This window comes from Tetrahymena thermophila (genome assembly GCF_000189635.1).
Source record: "Tetrahymena thermophila SB210 genomic scaffold scf_8254385, whole genome shotgun sequence".
Classification (NCBI taxonomy): domain Eukaryota; phylum Ciliophora; class Oligohymenophorea; order Hymenostomatida; family Tetrahymenidae; genus Tetrahymena; species Tetrahymena thermophila.
Window position 1 is genome coordinate 268,778 of NW_002476169.1, and position 21,326 is coordinate 290,103.

The 21,326-nt window shown below is 22.1% G+C and overlaps 5 protein-coding genes across 5 annotated transcripts; 4 read left to right on the forward strand and 1 right to left on the reverse strand. All coding sequences in view use genetic code 6, as the record gives it.

Moving 5' to 3' along the window:
- Positions 1-385: 385 nt before the first annotated feature.
- On the forward strand, positions 386-2,334 carry TTHERM_000532539 (hypothetical protein; the record flags this gene model as incomplete). Its single annotated transcript, XM_012800095.1, has 14 exons — positions 386-433; positions 497-534; positions 591-665; positions 728-817; positions 879-968; positions 1,025-1,114; positions 1,168-1,251; positions 1,303-1,392; positions 1,553-1,633; positions 1,689-1,781; positions 1,835-1,927; positions 1,982-2,051; positions 2,105-2,196; positions 2,256-2,334. The coding sequence occupies 14 exons, from the start codon at positions 386-388 to the stop codon at positions 2,332-2,334; spliced, it is 1,113 nt and encodes a 370-aa protein (XP_012655549.1).
- Positions 2,335-2,763: 429 nt separating this feature from the next.
- Positions 2,764-5,025, forward strand: TTHERM_00532540 (hypothetical protein; the record flags this gene model as incomplete). Its single annotated transcript, XM_001024375.3, has 1 exon — positions 2,764-5,025. One exon carries the CDS (start codon positions 2,764-2,766, stop codon positions 5,023-5,025), a length of 2,262 nt encoding a protein of 753 aa, XP_001024375.3.
- A 718-nt stretch (positions 5,026-5,743) lies between these two features.
- On the reverse strand, positions 5,744-8,455 carry TTHERM_00532550 (transmembrane protein, putative; the record flags this gene model as incomplete). Its single annotated transcript, XM_001024376.2, has 7 exons — positions 5,744-5,957; positions 6,012-6,181; positions 6,360-6,722; positions 6,792-7,063; positions 7,126-7,277; positions 7,336-7,641; positions 7,833-8,455. 7 exons carry the CDS (start codon positions 8,453-8,455, stop codon positions 5,744-5,746), a joined length of 2,100 nt encoding a protein of 699 aa, XP_001024376.2.
- A 902-nt stretch (positions 8,456-9,357) lies between these two features.
- On the forward strand, positions 9,358-11,513 carry TTHERM_00532560 (cyclin-dependent kinase-like Serine/Threonine kinase family protein; the record flags this gene model as incomplete). The annotated part of the gene is made up of 8 exons (XM_001024377.2): positions 9,358-9,393; positions 9,457-9,822; positions 9,880-9,978; positions 10,205-10,357; positions 10,460-10,773; positions 10,851-11,100; positions 11,160-11,343; positions 11,398-11,513. 8 exons carry the CDS (start codon positions 9,358-9,360, stop codon positions 11,511-11,513), a joined length of 1,518 nt encoding a protein of 505 aa, XP_001024377.2.
- Positions 11,514-12,447: 934 nt separating this feature from the next.
- Positions 12,448-21,177, forward strand: TTHERM_00532570 (transmembrane protein, putative; the record flags this gene model as incomplete). The annotated part of the gene is made up of 12 exons (XM_001024378.2): positions 12,448-13,631; positions 14,485-15,405; positions 16,240-16,558; positions 16,613-16,906; positions 16,968-17,238; positions 17,309-18,275; positions 18,326-18,577; positions 18,633-19,041; positions 19,186-19,469; positions 19,574-20,002; positions 20,057-20,596; positions 20,704-21,177. Exons 1-12 carry the CDS (start codon positions 12,684-12,686, stop codon positions 21,175-21,177), a joined length of 6,108 nt encoding a protein of 2,035 aa, XP_001024378.2. The 5' UTR covers positions 12,448-12,683.
- Between the last annotated feature and the right edge of the window lie 149 nt (positions 21,178-21,326).

The window sequence follows — 21,326 nt, forward strand, 5'->3', positions numbered from 1 at the left end:
ATTAATCTTTTCTTTTTTAATCAAATTTATGAAGAAATTTCATTTTTCAGTTCATTAAGTTTTCAAATGAATTAATCTATTAACTTTTTATTTATCTACAAATTTATTGAGTTCCTTTAAAAGCAATTAATTGTTTGATAGATAGATAGATTTACAGATAAATAAATAAATAAATTAATTAATTAATAAAAATTCTTACTTTATTTAATTTTTTATTAATGAAAATTTTTATTTGATTTTTAAATAAATAAAAAGAAAGAAAGAAAGTCTTTTTAAATAATTTGAAAATAATAAATAGCAATAAAAAGTTATAAATAAATAAATAAATAATCATAACTCATTCATTTAAAAAGTTCATAAATTCCTCCTTTATCTTAGATTTGAAATGGGATAAAAACCTGATAAGCAATAACCCTAACCATCAATCCATGATGTAATTTTTTCACAAAAAATAGCATATATTTAATGAATTTATATTTTTTTAATGAAAAATTAGAATTCCCAAAATCAAATAACTGAAAAATATGATTGTTTGTAAACTAAAAAATTGTCTTTATTTTCTATAAAATTCTTATATATTTATTTTATAGAAAAGAAAAATTAATTTAAGTGAAGTAATAAATCCATAATGCTTAAAATTAAGATAGTTTATTTATTTCTAAATGGTAGATTTTATAAATATATATTAAAAGTGAAATTAATATTTTAAATATTCTTTATGCAAAAGGGGTTTTATGCTCGATTATAATTTTGGTATTTAGCTGGGGTAGTTAATATCAAATTAGGTTTAATTAGTTAATTTAAAACTTGATTTCAGGTAAGAAAATAAATATTTATATTTTGAATTTATTTAAAGCTATTTTAAATGAATTTAAAAGCATAAATAATTTACAATAAGAAGGTGTGAGAGCTTTGTTTGAAAATTTTAAGAATTTAAATTAGCTATAAATGCTAATTATCAATTTATAGTAGATTCTTTTAATCATAGAAATAGATTATCTTACTTTTAAATTTAAATTCATAGGGAAAATAAATTATTAGATGAAGGTGCTGCTGGTATTGCCAAAGGTATTTCGTTATGTAAAAATTTAGAGCATCTTAAGCTTGATCTAGGGTATTTATAATTTTATTTAATTTAAACTTAAAATATATATTTATATAAATCAGCTTTAATAAAATTTCTGGAGAAGATAATATTTTTAAACCTTTAGGAAATTTGTAAAATTTGACATTTCTAGATTTAAGTTTCGAGTACATTATAATTTATATTTTTAATTATTATATTAAGCTTTTATTCAAAAGAAAAAATACTATTTCTACGAAAGGACTGAAAGACATGGCTTCAGATTTAAGCTCACTCTTTAATTTAATGATTCTTAAACTAAATTTCAAGTAAATTAAATAATTAAATTCAAATTTGTAATTTTTATCTCAAAAATAAATATTTTAAAACGAATAAAAAATTAGATTTAAATTAAGTTAAAAATTTGGTACTTTATTTATTTGTGATTTAAGAAATTTATTTATTTATAAATATTATTTTTTTTATTAGAAATAACTAATTTTCATGCATAGACGGTTTCGATACTATATCATAATTAAAAAGCTTATAATAACTAGAAATATCATTTCAGTAAAATAAAAAATAATTTTTTGTAAATACAATTGAATTTTATTCTAAAAATTAGATCTAATTAAATAACAGTAGTGTCTTTAAATAAGTGGTTTTCTGATATTAAAAACGGATTTAATCAATTAATTTCTCTTGATTTAGACTTTTAGTATAATTTAATTCTATTTAAATTTAAATTTATCATTTACTTTTAAAAAACAGAGGCAACAATTTTAAAGATATTTTAACAGAATAATTTTAACTATCAGGACTTGCTTAAATTAAGAGTTTAAATAGACTCGGTTTATCAATATAGTATATATCATTTTAAACTGACCAACTAAATTAATTTACTTAATAAAAATTAAGCCATAACAATTTAAACATTTGTCAAGAAATATCTAAATTAAATAATATTCATCGTCTTTCTCTTACTAATGTAAAATACTTTAATGAATATTAAATAATTAAGCAAAAATATAAAACAAAAAGATAAAGGATAGCTTAGACTAAAATAATTTGTTTAGAATTCTCTCTAAAATGGTAAATCTTAGAGTTTTTGAGATAGTTTTATTAGGGAATTGGTATGATTTTTCTTTTTTCTTTTTCATTTTAGGTAGAGCTTTTAAAATAAATTTAAAAGGGAACATTAGATTTTTCAGAATTTCAAAGACATTTTGAAAGCAAAAAGATTGGTAGTAATAAAAAAATATTAGATATGAAGTTTATTTTATTTGTTTGCATGTTGAGTCACAGAATTTTTTACATTAAATAATCATTTTGTATATATTGTGTTTAGAATAATTGTCATTCTGAAAATAAAGTTGATAAATTTATTATTTTTGCTTTAAATAACTAAATATCAATTTTTATTTTTTATTGCAATTTCTTTTGTTTTAGAAAATAATAAATTCCTTTATTAATTTTAATTGAAATTTATCAGTATTTCTCAGTATTTATTTTAAGTTTTTATCTTTGGAATTAGTCAGACGACACATTTTAAATGAAATCTTATCGGTATCAGAACTTGATACCATTAGATGAATATCTTTAGAAAACCAATTTTCCTAAATTTCACAAACAATATTATTGATATAACAAAATATACATTTAAATATTTTTATTTTCATAAATACTATCTACTAAATTAAATGGAGAAGCTTAATTCCTATGATATTTTAGCTAAGTATACTACGGATGTAGAAGATAATTTATCTTCTAAAAGAGAAATTAAAATTCAGATAGATCCAGGTTAAAAATTTGGATTTAATGAAGCAGAAAAGCTAGCATTAGAAATATTAGAATTATAAGATCTTCAGTCTATTGACTTTAAAATATCAGAAAAAAATAATTTTTGTGGAAAGAGTGTATAATAAATTACCAATTCTTTTTAGCATTTAAAAAATCTCAAGCAATTATCACTATCAATATATGATAATAACTTTAATAGCGATGCTAGCTTGATGCTTGGATAATCTCTCTCTAATATTCCATTTTTGATTTGCTTAAAAATAACTATTGGTCCTTAAAGCTCATTTGGCTAATTTGGAATGTAGGGACTTCTCTAATCATTTAGGACCATGAGGTAGTTAAATTCTTTGGCATTATGTATTGGAACAAATGATATACAGTAGTATGGAGCTAAATGTATTGGAGATTCTCTCTAATAGCTAATAAATCTTAAATCTTTGATTTTATAAATAGAAAAAAATAATAACATAGGATGCGGAGGTGCAATTGGAATCGCTCAAGGACTTTCATCTTTAAAAAATTTAAATGAGCTTTAATTATCTTTAGGATTTGATAATAGTATTAGCTCATTAGGTATGACATCTATAAGCAAAAGCATACAATAAATAAACAATTTAATTAGATTGTCTATATCTATTGGATAAATGAACAATATTAGTAGGGAAGGTGCGAAATCTTTAGCAGATACTATTAAGTTGTTAAAAAATCTTAATTTTTTAGAGCTTATAATTTATGATAATAATATTGGGCCCGAAGGATCGAAGGAGATTGGTTTAAGTATTGGAAATTTGAAAAATCTAACAGAATTGTAATTGCAAATTGGAACTAATAACATATCAGACGAAGGAGCATTAGGAATCGGAATGGGATTACAAAATCTAGATTAGCTTTCATGCTTGAGCCTCAAGATAGGACCGAATAATAACATAGGGCCATCAGGAGCTCAAGGATTAGCTTATGGATTATAGTATCTAAATAATCTTACAAAACTTAATTTATAAATCGCTTCTAGCAATAACATAGAAAACCAAGGAGCGAATGAAATTGGTAAAAGTATATAACTTTTGAGAAAACTCTACTAATTATCAATAAAGATAGGAAATAACAATATAAAAAATGGTTTTCTGATTTTGTTTAAAAACTTAAGATATTTAATCAACTTAGAATAATTAGAACTATAAATTGATAGCAAAAATATTATTAATTTGAATGAAATTAAAATACTTACTGAATCTCTAAATTAATTGAAATAATTGCAATAAATAGATGTTTAAATCTGTTCCCCAATGGCTTTATATCTGATCATACTAATAAAGGAATTAAGGCTAACTAAATAAAAGTTGTCAATTAAGTATCTTAAAGATTATAAATACATTGTAAATGATGAATCTAGTAGCAGCAATTTATAATAATAGTCTTATAGCTTATCTCTTTAAATACAAATAGATCAAGAAAGGAGCTTACCTTAAAGCATAGGGTTATTTGAAGGACTTTCAACCTATACTAATTTAACTTCACTCTCACTTAATTTTGGATATAATAATTGCATATCAGAAGAAGGTGCTTGCAGCTTGGCTACGTGTATTTCAAAATTTTTAAATTTGAGGTTACTTAATTTATATATAGGAAGCTTCAACAAAGTTAATAAAAAGGGGGCTTCTAAAATAGGAAATAGTCTCAAATGTTTGAATAATTTGGAATAACTCTAAATTAATTTTGGTGGATTCAATGAAATATAATCTCATGGTTTTAGATCTATTATTGATGGGTTTAGTTAGCTTTCTAGCTTAAAACATTTGGAGTATTAAGTTTTCAATCCAAACAACATAAATTCAAAAGACATTAATTATTTAGCATGTGCTATAAAATCTATGAATCATCTAAACAAGCTACAACTTAGAATTAATGATTACTAAAATATATACGAATCCAATTGTTTAATTGCTTTAGCAGAAAGCATATCTTACCTTTCTTCACTCAGGAGTCTCTCATTCAATTTGAATTAATGGCAGATGTTTGACCCAAATCTTTCTTTTGAATTATGTAGATTCATTTTTGATTTACCTTTCTTGCGTTTCTTACAAATAGAAGTGCCCTCCTAATTTAAAAAGTACACATAAAAAATTATTTTCCGCTGCAAAAGGCTAGTTGTTTTAAAATGACAATTATACTTTAAATTTATTTGATAAGACTTGAAAAGTAAAAATAAATATTAAATAAAAATTATTAAATGAAGTTTAATTATAATGTTTAAGGGTATAATAAAGATAAAAGAGTATCAATCATTTTCTCTTTAAAAATATCTTTGATTAATTTAAAAATATGTATAGTGTATTTATTTATTTATCAAAATATTTTTTAATTAACTAAATAACAGAAAATCAAAGAAATTCAATATCCATTTTAATTTATTTAATTTTATCTGACAATTATTTAAAGTTTTTAGAATTTCAAAAAAACTGGTAAAGCTACTCAAAAAATATATCTTAATTTGAATACATTTGAAATAAAATATTTACATTAGTCTAATTTATAATTTAAAATTTCTTTTAATAAGCTGAAAATTTTATTAATTAAATGAGGAAATTAAATTAAATTAAAAAATAAATTTTAAATTTAGAAAAATAGAAAAAAATAGTTTTTTTAATAATAAATTCTACTTGTATTTGAATAATTAGTAATATAGTAACATATAACAAGTAAGGTAATTAATTAATAATTTTATTTACATAATTTTATTGGTTTTTAATAGAATAAATTATATTGATTGTAAGATATAAATAAATTAACTTTTAGAAATAAAACCATCATTATTCTTTCTATTCATCAATAATTTCACAAATTTTTATTTATTTATTTTGATATAAACAAATTACAAGCTCAATCCTCTTTATATGATTCATTTTTTGATTAGGAATTTGGCTTATTTAGTAATTTTTCTTTTAATATTTCGTATTCCTTTTTTTCTTGCTCATAATTGTTTTTCATTTAATTAATTGAGTTAATCCAAATATCTTTATGGCTTTAGCTAATCCATGAACTTTCAATACCTTCAACTGTAGGTCTAGGGAAACCTCCTCCCCAATTCTAAGCCCTATTATTTATTTAATTTCATTTAGAAAATAAAAAATAAAAACTTAGTTATTACCTCCTATTGTAGAATAAGTCAAAGTTTTCTCTTAAAAACATTACAGGATTATTTGTGTGCAGAAGTTATCTTGGATTTTTACTTATGATTAGATCTATCAAAATCCTTAAGAAATCGTCTCTTCCCAAAAGTTGATGGATTTAGATTAATCTTATTTCAAGTAGTAGCAACTTTTTATTTTTATAATAATTTAATTATACTGATATATTAAATAAACAAAAATATGTATTAATTTTAAAATTCATTAGCAATCTGCATTGATCTGATACAAATTATTCATTAAGCTTAAATTAAAATTTTTATTTGTAGAAATTATTTTAATTTTAGATTATGGATTAAAGTATTTACTTAATCTACTTCAAGATCTTGGGAAAAGTAAGACTTAACTAATTCAATTAGAGAAGCAAATTCAGTCCAATTTTTCTTGTGATTAACACCAGAGTAATTTGCATAATTAGCAAAAAAAAGCAAGAATATAGCTATCAGTGTGTTTGTGGCAATACTAGGAGCTTGGTTTGTAAATGTTGAAGCAAAAATAATTATCAGAAATTCAGTAAGGAGTTTTATAAAAAAGTAAACTCCTTAAGTATGATTTTAGAGAATTCTGTTAAAAAAGAATGGTTTAACTAGCTAAAATAAAGAGGCTACTATAAACATTACATATAAATTATCTTAGTCTACAAAGTATGGTTTAACTTAAGTCATAGATAGCTTTTTATTTAAATATAAAAATTAATTTTAAAAATTTTTAAAGAAATAATAAATATATTTATTAAATACTTCATAATTCTAGTAGATGGCATAATAAAATTCGAGGTTGAAATAAGAAGCAAAGAAAGATAAAATAAGTAAGAAGAGATTGTATATTGAATAGAGTTCTACAGTCTTCTAAATATCAATGTTGAAGTTTTCGTTGTCATAAATCATAGAATCAAAAATGCTATCAATTTTTGTGAGGAGCATATCATCTTTATCATGAAAGTAGTGAGCATTAAACTTCATTTCTAAATAATCCTTCAAAAATTCCTCCAAGTATTGTCTTTCATTTTCCTCTTTATTTAAATTTCCATAGTTTTATTTTTAAAAATTAAAAACTCAATAAACTAATTTTTACCCTGTTTTAACATATTTTCTACCTCCCACTTCTTCAAATCTTTGAAATTAGTTTCTTCTCTCCTTTTTATATATTTATTCATTAAATTCTCATCTAGATTTAAAACAGTATCTAGTTCTTCAGCGTTTAGAGCTCCGTAGCCTAAGTAATATCTTTATTTTAAAACAAATTCCTATTATTTCTTTAAAAATTTTTGATGTTTTAATTTACTAAAATTTAGGACGAGTAAAATATTTTGGCAGCTCTACTAATTAATTCACTTTCACAGTATTATTACCCACTAACTTTCTAAAATTTACAATTTTACTTTCTAAATAGGGATCTCTTTCCCCTGTCTCAAATCTGAGATCCTCATAATTAGGGTCCAACTTTTTTATCAATTAAAATCTTTTGTACAAAATAGATTCCTTTTTCAATAACTTTGGCTTGTCGTCATCTCCACTAACATAATCTTTATAGTAATTAGTAATATCACCACCCTTAACATAATTTAAAGCCCCAATAGGAATATTTTAACTTTATATTATATAAAACAAATAAATAAGTATACTTTATAAGTAAATTATTTTATTAATTATTTCATATTTTCTTTATTTATTTAAGTGATAAAAGTATTGTTTTTCATAAAACTTTTTTTGTCCCCTAACTTTAAATTGTATTTAAAATTCTCACAAAAGTAACACAATATAATAATGTAGTTAGTTTACTTGTAAAGCGATTTATCTTTAAGCTTATAGTAATGGCCTCTTTTTAATATAAATCTTTTACTCAGAACAGATCCTAATAAAAAAAGAAATTTGCTGAAGAAAGTAATAAGAGGTCCTTCCCATCCAGATTCAGTAGATACAGATATTTTAGAAGAAGGACTAGATCTTGATAGGACAAGAAGTTCATTTACACAAAGACTTGCAACTGAAAGCAACACAGTAAGAATATAGTGGGAGTAAAGCATTCTGTTTAAAATGAATTTACTTAGTAAAGGTAATACTAAACACTCTGTGATTCCTCCAATGATTATATATCTTATTAATGTTAGATGAGAGTATTTTAATGCAGTCACTGATAAAATTTAAGAAAATCCATATAAGAGTGAAAGTATAATATATTAGTTAATGTCAAGATAAAATATAGAGCCTCTACCATTATAGTCCTTTACAAATTTTAAAATGGTAAAAAATCCTATTATCGCAAGAGGAGCGGATATTATTATAAGTCCTAAATAGGGATATTAATAATTTTATGTGATTGTATATTTTATGAAAGCCATTCCAATCTAAGTGGTTGTCAGTAAAAATAGAAAATAGTCTATTCCATCTTATATAATCTTCATCTTTAAATATTCTTCTTGTCAGTAAAATTAATTAATAAATGGCTTTGCTTAAACCTAGCTTTATTTATTTTAGGATAGATATATTCTCTTTTTTCTACCTTCCAATATAATAAGTTAATATCTCAAATACTAATTAATATTGAATTATGAAATTAGAGGTATTAATGAATGAAGTGATATCTAATTTAAAAGTATTAATCAACTGCAATCAATCAATGAACAATCATGTGTTTTAATTATTTTTAATTAATTGTATATTTTGGTTGTTTAGTTAGTCTAATACTGTATTCTTAGCCATAATTTTAAATTTAAATTATTCAACCAAGTTATTTATTTATTTACTAAAAAATTAACACGATAAAAATATTTTTATTTTTTAAAAATAAATTTTAATTGAAATAAGACACTTTTTTTAATAAAAAGGAATACATTTTTAATTACTTTTTAGCATCTCTTTATAATTATAATTTTAATTTAATTAATTTAAATCTTTTAAAATTTTTACTACTCAAGCATACATTTGGTTTAATTTTTTAGAAATGATTTTCAAAATAATTAACTATTAAGTTTAATAAAACAAATAAATAGAATTTAAGTATGAATAAATAATCTTTATTTAGTTATAAATACTAATTAATTATTTATACTTTTATAAAATAGATGCCAAATAAATAAAAGGTATGGCTACGAATAAAAATATAAATCAACTATTAAATAAATAATCTCCATTAAAAATATATAATTTTTTTGCTTGATGGAAATATTTATTAGATTCATTGATTTTATCTATGTTATTGTTAAAATTTTAGAATTTATTAATTCAAAGTAATTACACTTCGATATTAAAATTATAAAAAAAGTAATACTTTCGATTTCATTTGTTCTGTGAGCAAATAGGCAAAATGCTAAGTTAGACTGTGCCTCTTTCAAGTGTTTTAGTAAATTTATAAACAGATTTAAAAGACTGCTGATTTATAATAATTAAACAATTCATTATATAGGAAGTTCTTCCTTAGTAACGAGTAAATGCCTTGTAACAGTATGCATTTGGTGAAAGTCCTCAAAAAACTAAAAGAAGCAACAAAACATAAGATAGAGTATCTTTATTTAATGGAAGTGCTTCTATAATGATGACAACTATACAATCGAAGGCAGATACCTTACCTCCTATTGATTAATACAGCAAATATAGATAAAATACTCAGGCAAGTAATAGTAAATCACCATAAGCAAAAAATAAAAAATACAATTATGGAGGAGGAGGAGATTTTTTTACTTAAAAAATATCTAAAAAATAACCTTCTCTACACACATAATAATCTAATTCAACTTATAATCAATTAAGATCTTCTTCTCTAACCAACAGAGTAAACAACTTAAAAAAATTGATAAGATTATGAAAATCATTTTTTTAAAAAATACAGTTCAATAAAACGCCAAGCAGACTTTTCAACATTAATTAAAATTTAGATATTGATGAAAATAACAAAATAGGACAAGGAAATTTTGGTGTTGTATTTAAGGTAAATAAATGCTAAAATCTTATTAGAATTTATTTATAAACTTAATGACGATTCATTAGCTTGAAATAAACATTTTGTTTGATTATTATACATTTTGAGTAACGAGAGTGTTACTTTTGTAGTTATCAATCAATACTCAAGCAAGCAAGAGATGAAGATATTAAATTAGCTTATTTTTTATCAGAAATGAAATTTATAATCAAATTTATAAAAATTTTAATTTTAGGCTGAATTTAAAGATACAAAAGAAGAGGTTGCCGTTAAAAGAGTTCTTTAAGATAAAAATTTTAAGAATAGGGAGCTACAAATAATGTAGGAAGTAGCTCATCACCCCAATATAGTTCAACTAAAATACAGTTTTTATTCTTTTGGAGAAGAGGTATGAGAATGTGTTTATTTATTAAATCTTTGGTTTTTCAATTTTAAAATAAAAATGAAAATGCGATTTCATTTTTACTTATTTCTTAATCAATAAAAACAGGAAGATGATGTTTATTTAAACTTAATCATGGAATACGTTCCATCCAATTTAACAAAGATGATCAAATACTACCACAGAAAAAAATTAAAATAATTTGAATAGAGAGAATAGTTTCCTAATATTTTGATAAAATTATATCTTTATTAAGCTTTTAGAGCTCTTGCCTATTTGAATGGATTGAATATAGCTCATAGAGATATTAAACCATCAAATATTTTAATTAACCATAGGACTCATCAACTTAAATTTTGCGATTTTGGATCAGCAAAAAAACTTTCAAGAGGTGAATCTAACATATCTTATATTTGTAGCAGGTATTGTCTTAAATAACTTACAAAAATATTATGCTTGGAAATATTTTAATTTACTTATTAACTTGAATTAAAACTAGGTTTTATAGAGCCCCTGAATTGATGTTGGGTGCTTCAAATTATACCACAAGTGTAGATGTTTGGTCACTAGGTTGTGTAGTAGCAGAGATGCTCTTAGGAGAACCCCTATTTAAAGGAAATTCCAGTTTAGACTAATTAGTAGAAGTTATGAAAGTACTCGGTGCACCTTCACCAGAATAAATTAGAGAAATGAATCCAGAACACAAGTTATTGAAATATCCTCCAATTAATAAAATGCCTTTATCTAAAGTAATTTATTAATAAAATAGTAAAAAATAAGTTTGATTTGTCTTTTTATAAAAAATTAGGTTTTTGAAAGTGTCTTAATTAATAGAGATCTATTAGATTTGCTAGAATAAATGCTAGTCTATGAACCATCTAAAAGGATTAAGCCTTTAAAAGCTTTATTACATCCCTATTTTAATGAATTAAGAATAGAGCATTGCCGGATAAATGGAAAGAGACTTCCACCTTTATTCGACTTTTTAGAAGGTAAAATTTAATAAGTCAAATAAGTTAATTCATTTTTAATAAATTTCATAAAAGAGGAATTATCAGAGTCGTAGGATAAACAATTGACTTTTTAGTTATTGACCCCTAAGTGGTATTAGCTTTTAAAGTAAGCAGGAGAAGACAAAAATCATTTCAATTAAGAATACTGAAAATAAAGTATAAAAACACGAAAAAAACCAAAAATTGTATTTAAAGTAAATAAATACTAAATAATAATAATCTTAAATAAATATCTTAAAATCTTGAACTATTTTATTTTAATTAAATTAATTTAAAAATTATCTAACTATTTTATTCATATTTAAATTAATTTTATATAAACTTATATTTATTTTGTATTTCCAGTTTTAATTTGTAAATTATAAAACTTAATCTACATTTTTAATGTTTTTAATTTTCATTTATTTGTTCATCTCTTAAGGTGAATAATTTTAATAACTAATTTTATTTAAATATTATATATTAAATGTAAAGGCTGATGCTTAAATAATCTACTTTTACTTTTAGGGATACAAAAATAAAATTTTATTTTTTGAAAGCAAACGATTTTAAGTAACAAAAACTTTAAGCAAGTTTTCATTTGACTTTCGAACAAAATTATATTTTTTTTAACTTTTAAAAAAATAAAAAAATAAATTTCCAAAATTAAATTCAATTAAATTGAAAATTTTATATTTTTTAATATTTATCTGTTTTAGTATATTAATTTTATTAATTATTCAAATAATTTAACCTTTACAGATATTAAATAGAGTAAGTTATCAAGAATTTGAGATATAAATTACATTTAAAGAAAATATGTAATCTAGAACCAAAAAAAAAAATTTAGTATTTTTGACAATTAAAGAGGTAGTATGAATATCATATTTTGGATTACTGTTATGAAAAAATAGTAAGGTAGGGAATTCTAGCCTTAAATATTTTTTTGAAGTAAAAAACAATAATAGTTACTAATTATAATAAAAATTTTGTTTTTATTAAAAAAAACTTTATATCAACAGAATTTATTGTAAAGATTAATTAGTATAAAAACTAGAAAAATTAATAACTGTGGTATTTAATTGATAAAAAGAAAGTAAAAAACTTAATATATGTTTAATTATAATAAAACAAGTCTAAGTTAGTATTAAATTTTGAATTAAAAAATTTGCTTAAAAAAACTATTATTTTTTCAGAAAAGCAAATAAATATTACCATATTGTAAATATTAATCTTTAGCTGATATAGCGTAAAGTAATTTGTTTAGGTATTTTCATAGAAAAAGCATTTAGAGACCATTTTTAGACTTAAGTTAATTTATTTTTTGAGGTTAAATATTAATGGAAGCTGATCAATTCATAAAATGCTAGCATAACAACATTAGAATGTCTTTAAAGCATTAGAGTGGTAATAGCAAATAGAAGATTGAAATGCATAAAGATTTACCTGAAAAGAAAAGCATAAAAGAGAAGCTAGTAGATTTTTATTTTACAGAATTTGATTCTATTACGAAAAGATACAAAAGAGGAAAGCTTGTTTCATTTTTGATATTTAGCTTATTTCAGCTTCAATAAATTTCTTTGCTTTATAATAAGTAAGTGCAAGATTTAATTAACAGTAGTAGCAGTTAAAATATTCCTTAGCAGTTCTTTTCGATACTTTCTTATTCTAGAATTGACCCTCTCATTAATGATTTAATCAATTTGAATAGTGTTTAAGCAAATGTAAATGTAGCTCACCTCTCAAAGTATATCACTCTGATATGTTTTCTTCTATTTAGCTTACTTTTTTTAATTCACATGACAATAAGATTGATATTCTACTTAATATACAATGAACACTAAACAGTTGAGTCTCATTTGAGAGTGTTGCATTAGAATTCAAATGGTTAAACTCAAAATTAAAATGAAACAAATTCTTTAAGTACTTACAGAATAAAATAAAATATTACATTTTTATTTGATAATATTGCTTCAGTATATTATTAGTTAGTCCTATTTGTTTTTTACATCCCATCTGTGTAAATATTTTCAGAAATTTATAATGATAAATTAATGGGCTATGGATTTGCTTTAGCATGCTTAAGCTTTTTCAATCTGGTTATTTAGCTACTTATAGTTTTTATTTATATTTTGCATGATTATGACTATGAAATTTAATTCTAAGACCATCTTAGTAAGAGAGACTCTTTATGGTCATTTTATCATTTATTTGCAAAGGGTGTAATGGCTACATTTTATAATACTTCTTGGGGCTTAGGTATTTCCACAATTCATTGGGTCTTAAAGGTAAAGATCAAATATTTTTATTTTCTCTTTTATCTTAACCTTAAATTTTTCTCTTTTATCTTAAGCTTGAATTTTTCTCTTTGAAGAATAAATAAATAGCTTTGTTACTTAAAAATACTTAAAGTATTCAATAATTAAGTACTTTTTTGAAAATAGTAAGGTAGAAGGAATAATAGCAAAAATTCAAAATAGGATATGTTAATTAAATAAAAATTTGCAATTAAAAGTAGGGATGATTTTGAGAGAAATTAAGGATTTTTTTTTTATTTGCTTTATTAGCCAATTTTAATTTGATTCTAGCGTCCTAAAACTTCATTCACAAATTTCAATTAAATTTGTTAATTTTTTGTAATCAAATACTGACTAATTCAATCCAATTAATTAAAGCCTATTCTCAATCATATAAAAAATTGAATTCTCAAAGAAAGTAACTGAATTCATATTGGCAACCCAAACTACTAAGAAATCAAAATAAATATATTTTTGCACTATTTAGGAATCAGAATACTTAAAAAGAAAAGGAAATTTATATTTCTTTAAAATAGAACAATTTATTTTCAAAAGAGAAAAACGGGTAAAATATATCGCAATAGCAAAAAGGAAATATGTAACCTCGATTTAGATTAATTAAATAAAAGTATCATCATTCATAAATTTAAATTTTGATAACTTTCTAATTTAGTAAAAATTCACTAGCTAAATAATTTTTTGTTAGTTTTTTTGTTACTTCAAAAACAAAGAAAATTTATCAAAATTCAAAAGTGATTAATAGTTTTAAACCTTAATTTTGTGAAACCTAATTCATTTTTAAAAAAATTCTATATTACCCTAATTTTAAAATTTGTTATTATAGCTTATTGAAGTAATTGAGATTTTTTTTGAGTTTCCCTATCATGACGAGCTTATTCGAAAGTGGAACTGTCTTTATTTAATTTGCCATTTTACATTTTCTTTTGTTGCTTATCTCTACATCTTTCTTAAATTGAGATACAGTTGTAATATTTCTATCATATATTTAGTTGCTATACCAATAGCAATGCTATTTGGTGAGCTCATTTATGTAGGAATGCAAAATAGGATTAAACATGTATATAAAAACAGCAAAAATCCTGCTCATGTTGATTTATATATTAGATATCTTAATAAGCTATTTGATATGGAATATAATAAATATACTCAATTAAAATATGGTGTAGACTTTGAATCTTTATATACAAACCATATTACTTCTTGCAATGATTTGAGATGTTTTTGCTCTGACTTTTAATACAAACCCTTTAAATGGGAAAATTTTATTTAAAGTGATGATCGTTCTCTCTTTCTGTAAGGTTATATAGTAAACTTATTCGAAAGATAGGCATCGTTTATTTAAAACAAGAAGGATAGTTAGACAAATAAATTAAGATTTACATATCTTCAATTTTTGATTGAGAATATACATAATCCTACTAAGGCTTTTACATAAATTATTTCTAGTCTTTGTGAAAATAATATATTTTCAATTAAAGAATAATATGTTTTGCATATCATTATGCGCAGATGTTTGAACTCCTATCGCTAGTTTTTTGTAGATAGTATTTATTAAAATTAAAGACTTCCTATGCTAACAGTAATATCTTTTGATTACATATTAGAGAGCAGCTTTAATTTGTTTAAGGAAATTCTTTATTCTGTCAGAGAATTTTATAATTTTCTCTCTTAAGATTTAATAAATTTAGAAGTAGCTAATAGTATTTCCTAAAGGATCATCACTAAACGATATATTTTAGAGCAGGTAAAATTATATTTTATTTTTATATGATAAATAATTAAAAACCGTAAGTTAATTTTTTAGGTTTTAATTACTTTAATTTCTTCAAACCCCAAAAGTAACTTAAAGGAAAATAAATATTTTTTTTAACTTAATAATCATGAAAATTTAAATATTTAGAATTGTAATATTAAATAAAACAAAATAAGAGGAATTACAAGTGTAAATCAAAAAATTTCTAAATAAAAATAAGTAAACAGGTTTATTTCAGTGAAGTATTTCCAAGAAATATTATTTTTGAATAATTGAATTTAAAAATCATCTTGTAAAATAAAATATGTTTTACACTAAAATTTTTAATATTGGCTAAGCACTTGTTAAATTTATCTAATTTTATTTGAGATATTATTAAGTTAAGTAATATATTCAATAAATTAAAATGGAATTAGGAAATAATAGCTTTTTCTCTTCAATCATTATTAACATTAAAATTTAGAAGTATTTTTTTGACAAATATGTGCTTTGGAAAATAAATAATATCAATTATATGATCATTAGATTTCTGTTTTACTTAATTAATAATTCGTCCAGTATTCAAAATATGTGAGTTACTTTAATAATTGTAAATTTATTAAAATAATTCCTACTTAGTTTTTTGTTAGAACCTTTCTTAACTTAAATAAACAATGTAATCTATAATAATATACTAAATTTTAAACAATTCTTAAGCAAAATTAGATAATAAGAATAAGCAAAATAAATAAATCTTCTTTTTAATAAAAGTCTATTTTAAAAAAATTTCGGTTAATTTTTATTGTATTTTAGAGTTTTTTTGTAATAATAACTATAATTATTTAGAATATTAGACTCTTGTTTGATATTAATCCTAGAAACGATAGTCTTTATGGTTTGACAGAAGGATTTTCTACTTTCCTTGATTTTAAAAATAGGAGAATAAGCTATTATAAAAAAAGAAGCTTGGATTTATTGAATAAAACAAATATTAAATAAGATATATAAATTAGTCTAACATACGCTAATAGTTGCATTATTTACATATCTCTTTTATAGCAAGGAGTTATTTAAAAGTTAACTTAATCAGCCGAATATATTTTTGGTATTTAAAAAAATAATTTAGTTGGTAAGTCGATTGACAATTTAATGCCAGATATTTACAGTAAAATTAATTTAAGATTTTATATCTAGAATTAAAATTTTTTTATTTTTAAAGGTTAAAACCATGCTAAGTATTTACAGAAATTTGTTGATAAGGGTTCAATGGAAAACTTAAATGTTCAAAGAAGTTAGCTTTTCGGGAAAAGTGCCTAAGGATTTATTTTTCCTATTTAGCTAAGAATTAGATTGAATTATATAGGTAATGAAGATTTTGGAGTATGTGGGTAGATTACAAGGATAAGAGATATGTATTCTGAATTTATACTATTTGACAAGGATTTAAATATATCAGATATTTCTAAAAAACTTTATAAAATTGCATTTTAGCAAGTTTTCGAAGATGATAAAAGTAAATTAAAATATTTCGTAAATCAAATTGTTGTTTTAATTAAAAACTTTATTTAATACAGAAAAAATGAAGAAAATTAACTTAGTAAGAATGATTCCACTAATTGGAGCTTTGATAGATTAAAATCATTAAGATTAAGACAAGTATATAGAATCTGCATTGATGGTAATCCCTCAGAGCCAAAAATAGATTACTTTTTTTAGGAGAAGAGAATCTAGCAATAAAGAAGTCATTTAAAAATATTTAAAAGAACTGAATTATACAAAATATGCTTTCTTTGAAATTTCTCTGTAATATTCTGCATTTAAATCATCTTATGGAAATATTTACAGGTATTTTATTATTTATTAATTTATAAGAAACCCAAAATTTATTCTAACTTATTTATTTTAATCAATTCAGAGCATTAGAGATCAAGAAAATCAGAAAAATAAAAAGTTAAGAGAGTAAATTTTTACTCATAACAGACTTCGTTGAGAGTTATAATAAACAATTCTTTTCCTCTATAACATATGAATAAAATGATAATCTGAATTCCTCATCAAGATATTTTGATAATAATACTTTTGCTGAATAATCTCAATTAATTGCCTCAACTATCTCCTTTAAAACATCTAAATAACAATCAAAATAAAATAGAGATTAACAAAGTGGATATAACGCTGATTTATTTAGTACTTAAAAGTCTAGAAAAAGATAAATAAATGGTGATTTGTTTAATCAAAAATTAGGTCTTCAAAAAATAATTAGAGTAGAGCTTTTGGTAAATCGTTTTATTCATAACTTAAAAAGAGAAGTCTTTAAAAAGAGAAACTAAACATTTTAGTAAATGCTATAATAGAATTAAAAGCAATCATCAAATAGTTAATTATAATAGAAATCATAATTTATGAGAGAAAGCTTGAATAAAACCCCTTTACTTTTTTCGACCAATTCAAAAATACTTTCAGATTCAAATATTTTAAAGAAAGATACTGACCAAAGTAACAATTTCAATAAAAAAAATAACTAACAACCGAGAACTTTGTAGCACATTGATAATATTTATAATTTAAGCATAGATGGAGGAGGGGGAGAAAAAGAAGAATGTGTTATAAGTATTAATTATTTAGGAGATAATATAAGCCAAAGAGGAACTGAATTAATGATACAAAATCAATAGTAAGATAGCATTTAAAAAGTTAATATTAATAGTCCTTTATATGCTGATAGACCAATATTACAGTTTTAAAATAATTCAAATATTCCATTAAGTTTATGGAATTCAGGAGTAAATGAGTTTTCAGTGAGACAAGAATATCAATAATATTTAGAAAATAATTTAAATTTAATGGATTATGAAGTAGACACTCTTTAAGACTAGAAAAATGTAACTAATCTATAATTATTAAAAATTATTTCAACATATTTTTTTAACAGAAAGCAGCTAAGGAAAGTCGTTTAAGTAACTATATTTAAAATAATGAAGACTTTGCTAGTCCAAGCACAAAAGATCCTTCTTCAGTTAATCAGCAATTAACAAATAAAAAATCTCTATAATATTTTGCAAGTATAAGCTTTAAGAGTCCTAAATCTGAAGAACCTTAAGAAAATGCAGTATTAGAAGAGCCAGCTTAGTTATTTACTCCACACTTAAAAAGTGATAACTAATTGATATCAAGAATGCCAGAAGTAATTAATTAAATAATTTTTTATTTAAAAAATTAAAAAATAAAATTTTTTTTAGTAAAAATTCTATGATTAGGTAGGAACATGGGAATATAACAAAGTATACTCTAGTCAGCTTGATTCGCTTTCGCCAGTTAAAAGAAAATAATCAAACTTCAAACATAGAAATACAATTTAATTGTAAAATAAGCAATAGAATGATGCCTTAAATGGAAATTTTAATAAAATAAAATCATTGTTAATTGATGAGTTTGAATAACAGATAGAAAGTGAAGATGAAGAAAATAATAAAACTAGGAATAAAAACAATACATAAACAATTTATGATTTCGAAATTAAAATGAAAAAAAAAATTATCAATGATTAAAATAGCGTCAAATCAGCTCTCAGCCAGCAAAAATCAAAAAAATTTTAAATTATCAATAAAATTACTACAAGAGCAAAACCTATTTTAATATTTTCAATAGGTAATCATTACATTCGTTCACTTTTTTAATCTAATTATTTCATTTATCGAATTTTATTAAGAACGTTTTTAAATGAGCTCTCTTGATTTTTAAATAATTTTAGGTTATTAAAAAGTTAATTTTTAAATATATTTATTTTAATAGAACTAATTGGTATTGTGTCCTTCTTTTTTATGCTCACAGTTACTACAGGAATATTTATATATTTGAATACAATTTTTTAGTAGAATGTTTAAAATTTTCAAAATCTTCTCACTGGCCCTTATCTTTCCTCAGATTATGCTTCATTAATGAAAGAATACAATTCAAAAAATCTATACGATACAAACTAATTCCCCTATTTAAGTAGTTCATAAACTTAAATAAAAGACACCTAACAAAAGCTATTATAAAGCTTTAGAAATGGAGTAAAGAATCTATTTGACTATGTAATTAATTAATTAATTATTTAGTTTTTAAATGCACTTAAATTTATACCAAATTTTTTTTGTACATTTATTAAAATATGAATATATATTTTACAATAAAATAGAGAAGTGATGCAAGCTATTCTGATTATGTTAACACTTAGCAAATAACTGTTGATTACTATCTAATATTTGATAATGGAAATCCAGATACCTATTCTTTTAAATAAAACCCTATGCAGTTTTTAATCAATTATTCAACTCTAATATTATAAACACAAATTTATTACATAGTTCAAAATACTATATTTAAAAATAGTATCAGATACAGTGAAAAAAACTTCATTTAATATTTCAAAGAATTTTAGACTATTTAAACTATGGCTAATGACTAATCTATTTCTAAAGTTAATACTATGCAACAGAATATAATAACTACAATAGCTATAATGGAAGTAGTGGCTTTTTTTATTTTAATAATTGCAATACCAATTTATTATAAAATACAAAATTCTAGAGAAAATTGGATGAAATTATTTGCTACTTAGTCTCAGGTAAATAAGTTAGTTTCTTATGTATTTAAATTAAACAATTTATAAATAAAATAGGATAAGTTATAAGAAATGATTAATAGGATAGATTTATACTTAGTGAATTAATATGGCACTTTAAAATAACTAGAAAAAGCTAATTTTAAAAGAAAGACAGTTTCGAGCATCGTAGGTTTGAAAAAGTATAATATGAAACTTATTTTATTTATTACCACATGCTTAATATTGGTTTCTATATATCCTATCATAAACCTTATCTATACACAAAACTTCAAAAATGAATTTGATTACTAAATATCTGAAATTGAAATTATTGTTAAAACTAGAGCTTAGTTTAATACCGAGTTTGCATTGGTTTTGATTATTGCAAATAGTTTGTATTCAAAATAGACTATAGACTAAGATACTTTCAACTTTTACTAATAAATTCACTAGAATAACACATAAATTATAAATTAACTTTATTATTTATCAGAATAATTTACTGGAAACAGATTTAATAAAAACATATATTAAGATCTCTTGATTGATTCTTTAAATAAAAATGTTTGCAGCTCTATAGAAAAATATCCTCAATATTATCCAAGCAATACTACCGTAATTTTTTAGTTTATTACTTAAATTTTTAGAAAAAATTAAGAATAATATTTTTTTTTTATATTAAAAAATATTGAAATAATTTATTTTATAAAATAAATAAATAGATAGACATAATACAGTGTTAATCAATATATAATTCAATTTTTACTGAAGGAATGATAACTACTTTAAAAAATATTAATGGCTAGTTTGAGAGTTTTTTAGAAATAGCTTAGAGTTCTAATTAAAGCTATTAGTAATAATTTTAAAGTTGGGTGATTTAAGCAGACCTTAATTCTCTACTGATCTTGTAAAGATAATTATCAGACTATTTAGAGATTCTTTAGATATTTTTAATAAATATGACTACTTAATATAGAGATTACATTTTAAATATCTAATTCTGGCTTTATTTTTATAGTTTAATTATAATAATTGCTATATTTTTAATAGGATTTAACATTTTTGTTAGGAAACTAACTACTTCATTGTACAAAACAAGAAACTTACTTACTTTATTTAAAGTAGATTATATAATAGATAATAGTTATATGATGACTTTTTTATCAGATTAAATTTAAAAGGGAAAAGTAGTTTGATAATTCTCACAAACAAAATTAAAAAATATTTTAATATTTAATATAATTAAAAGTATTTAATATACAATTTTATGTAATTTATAATATTATTTTTATTTAAAATAAACCACAATCCATTGATTTTTAAATATTTATTTTATTTTATTTTT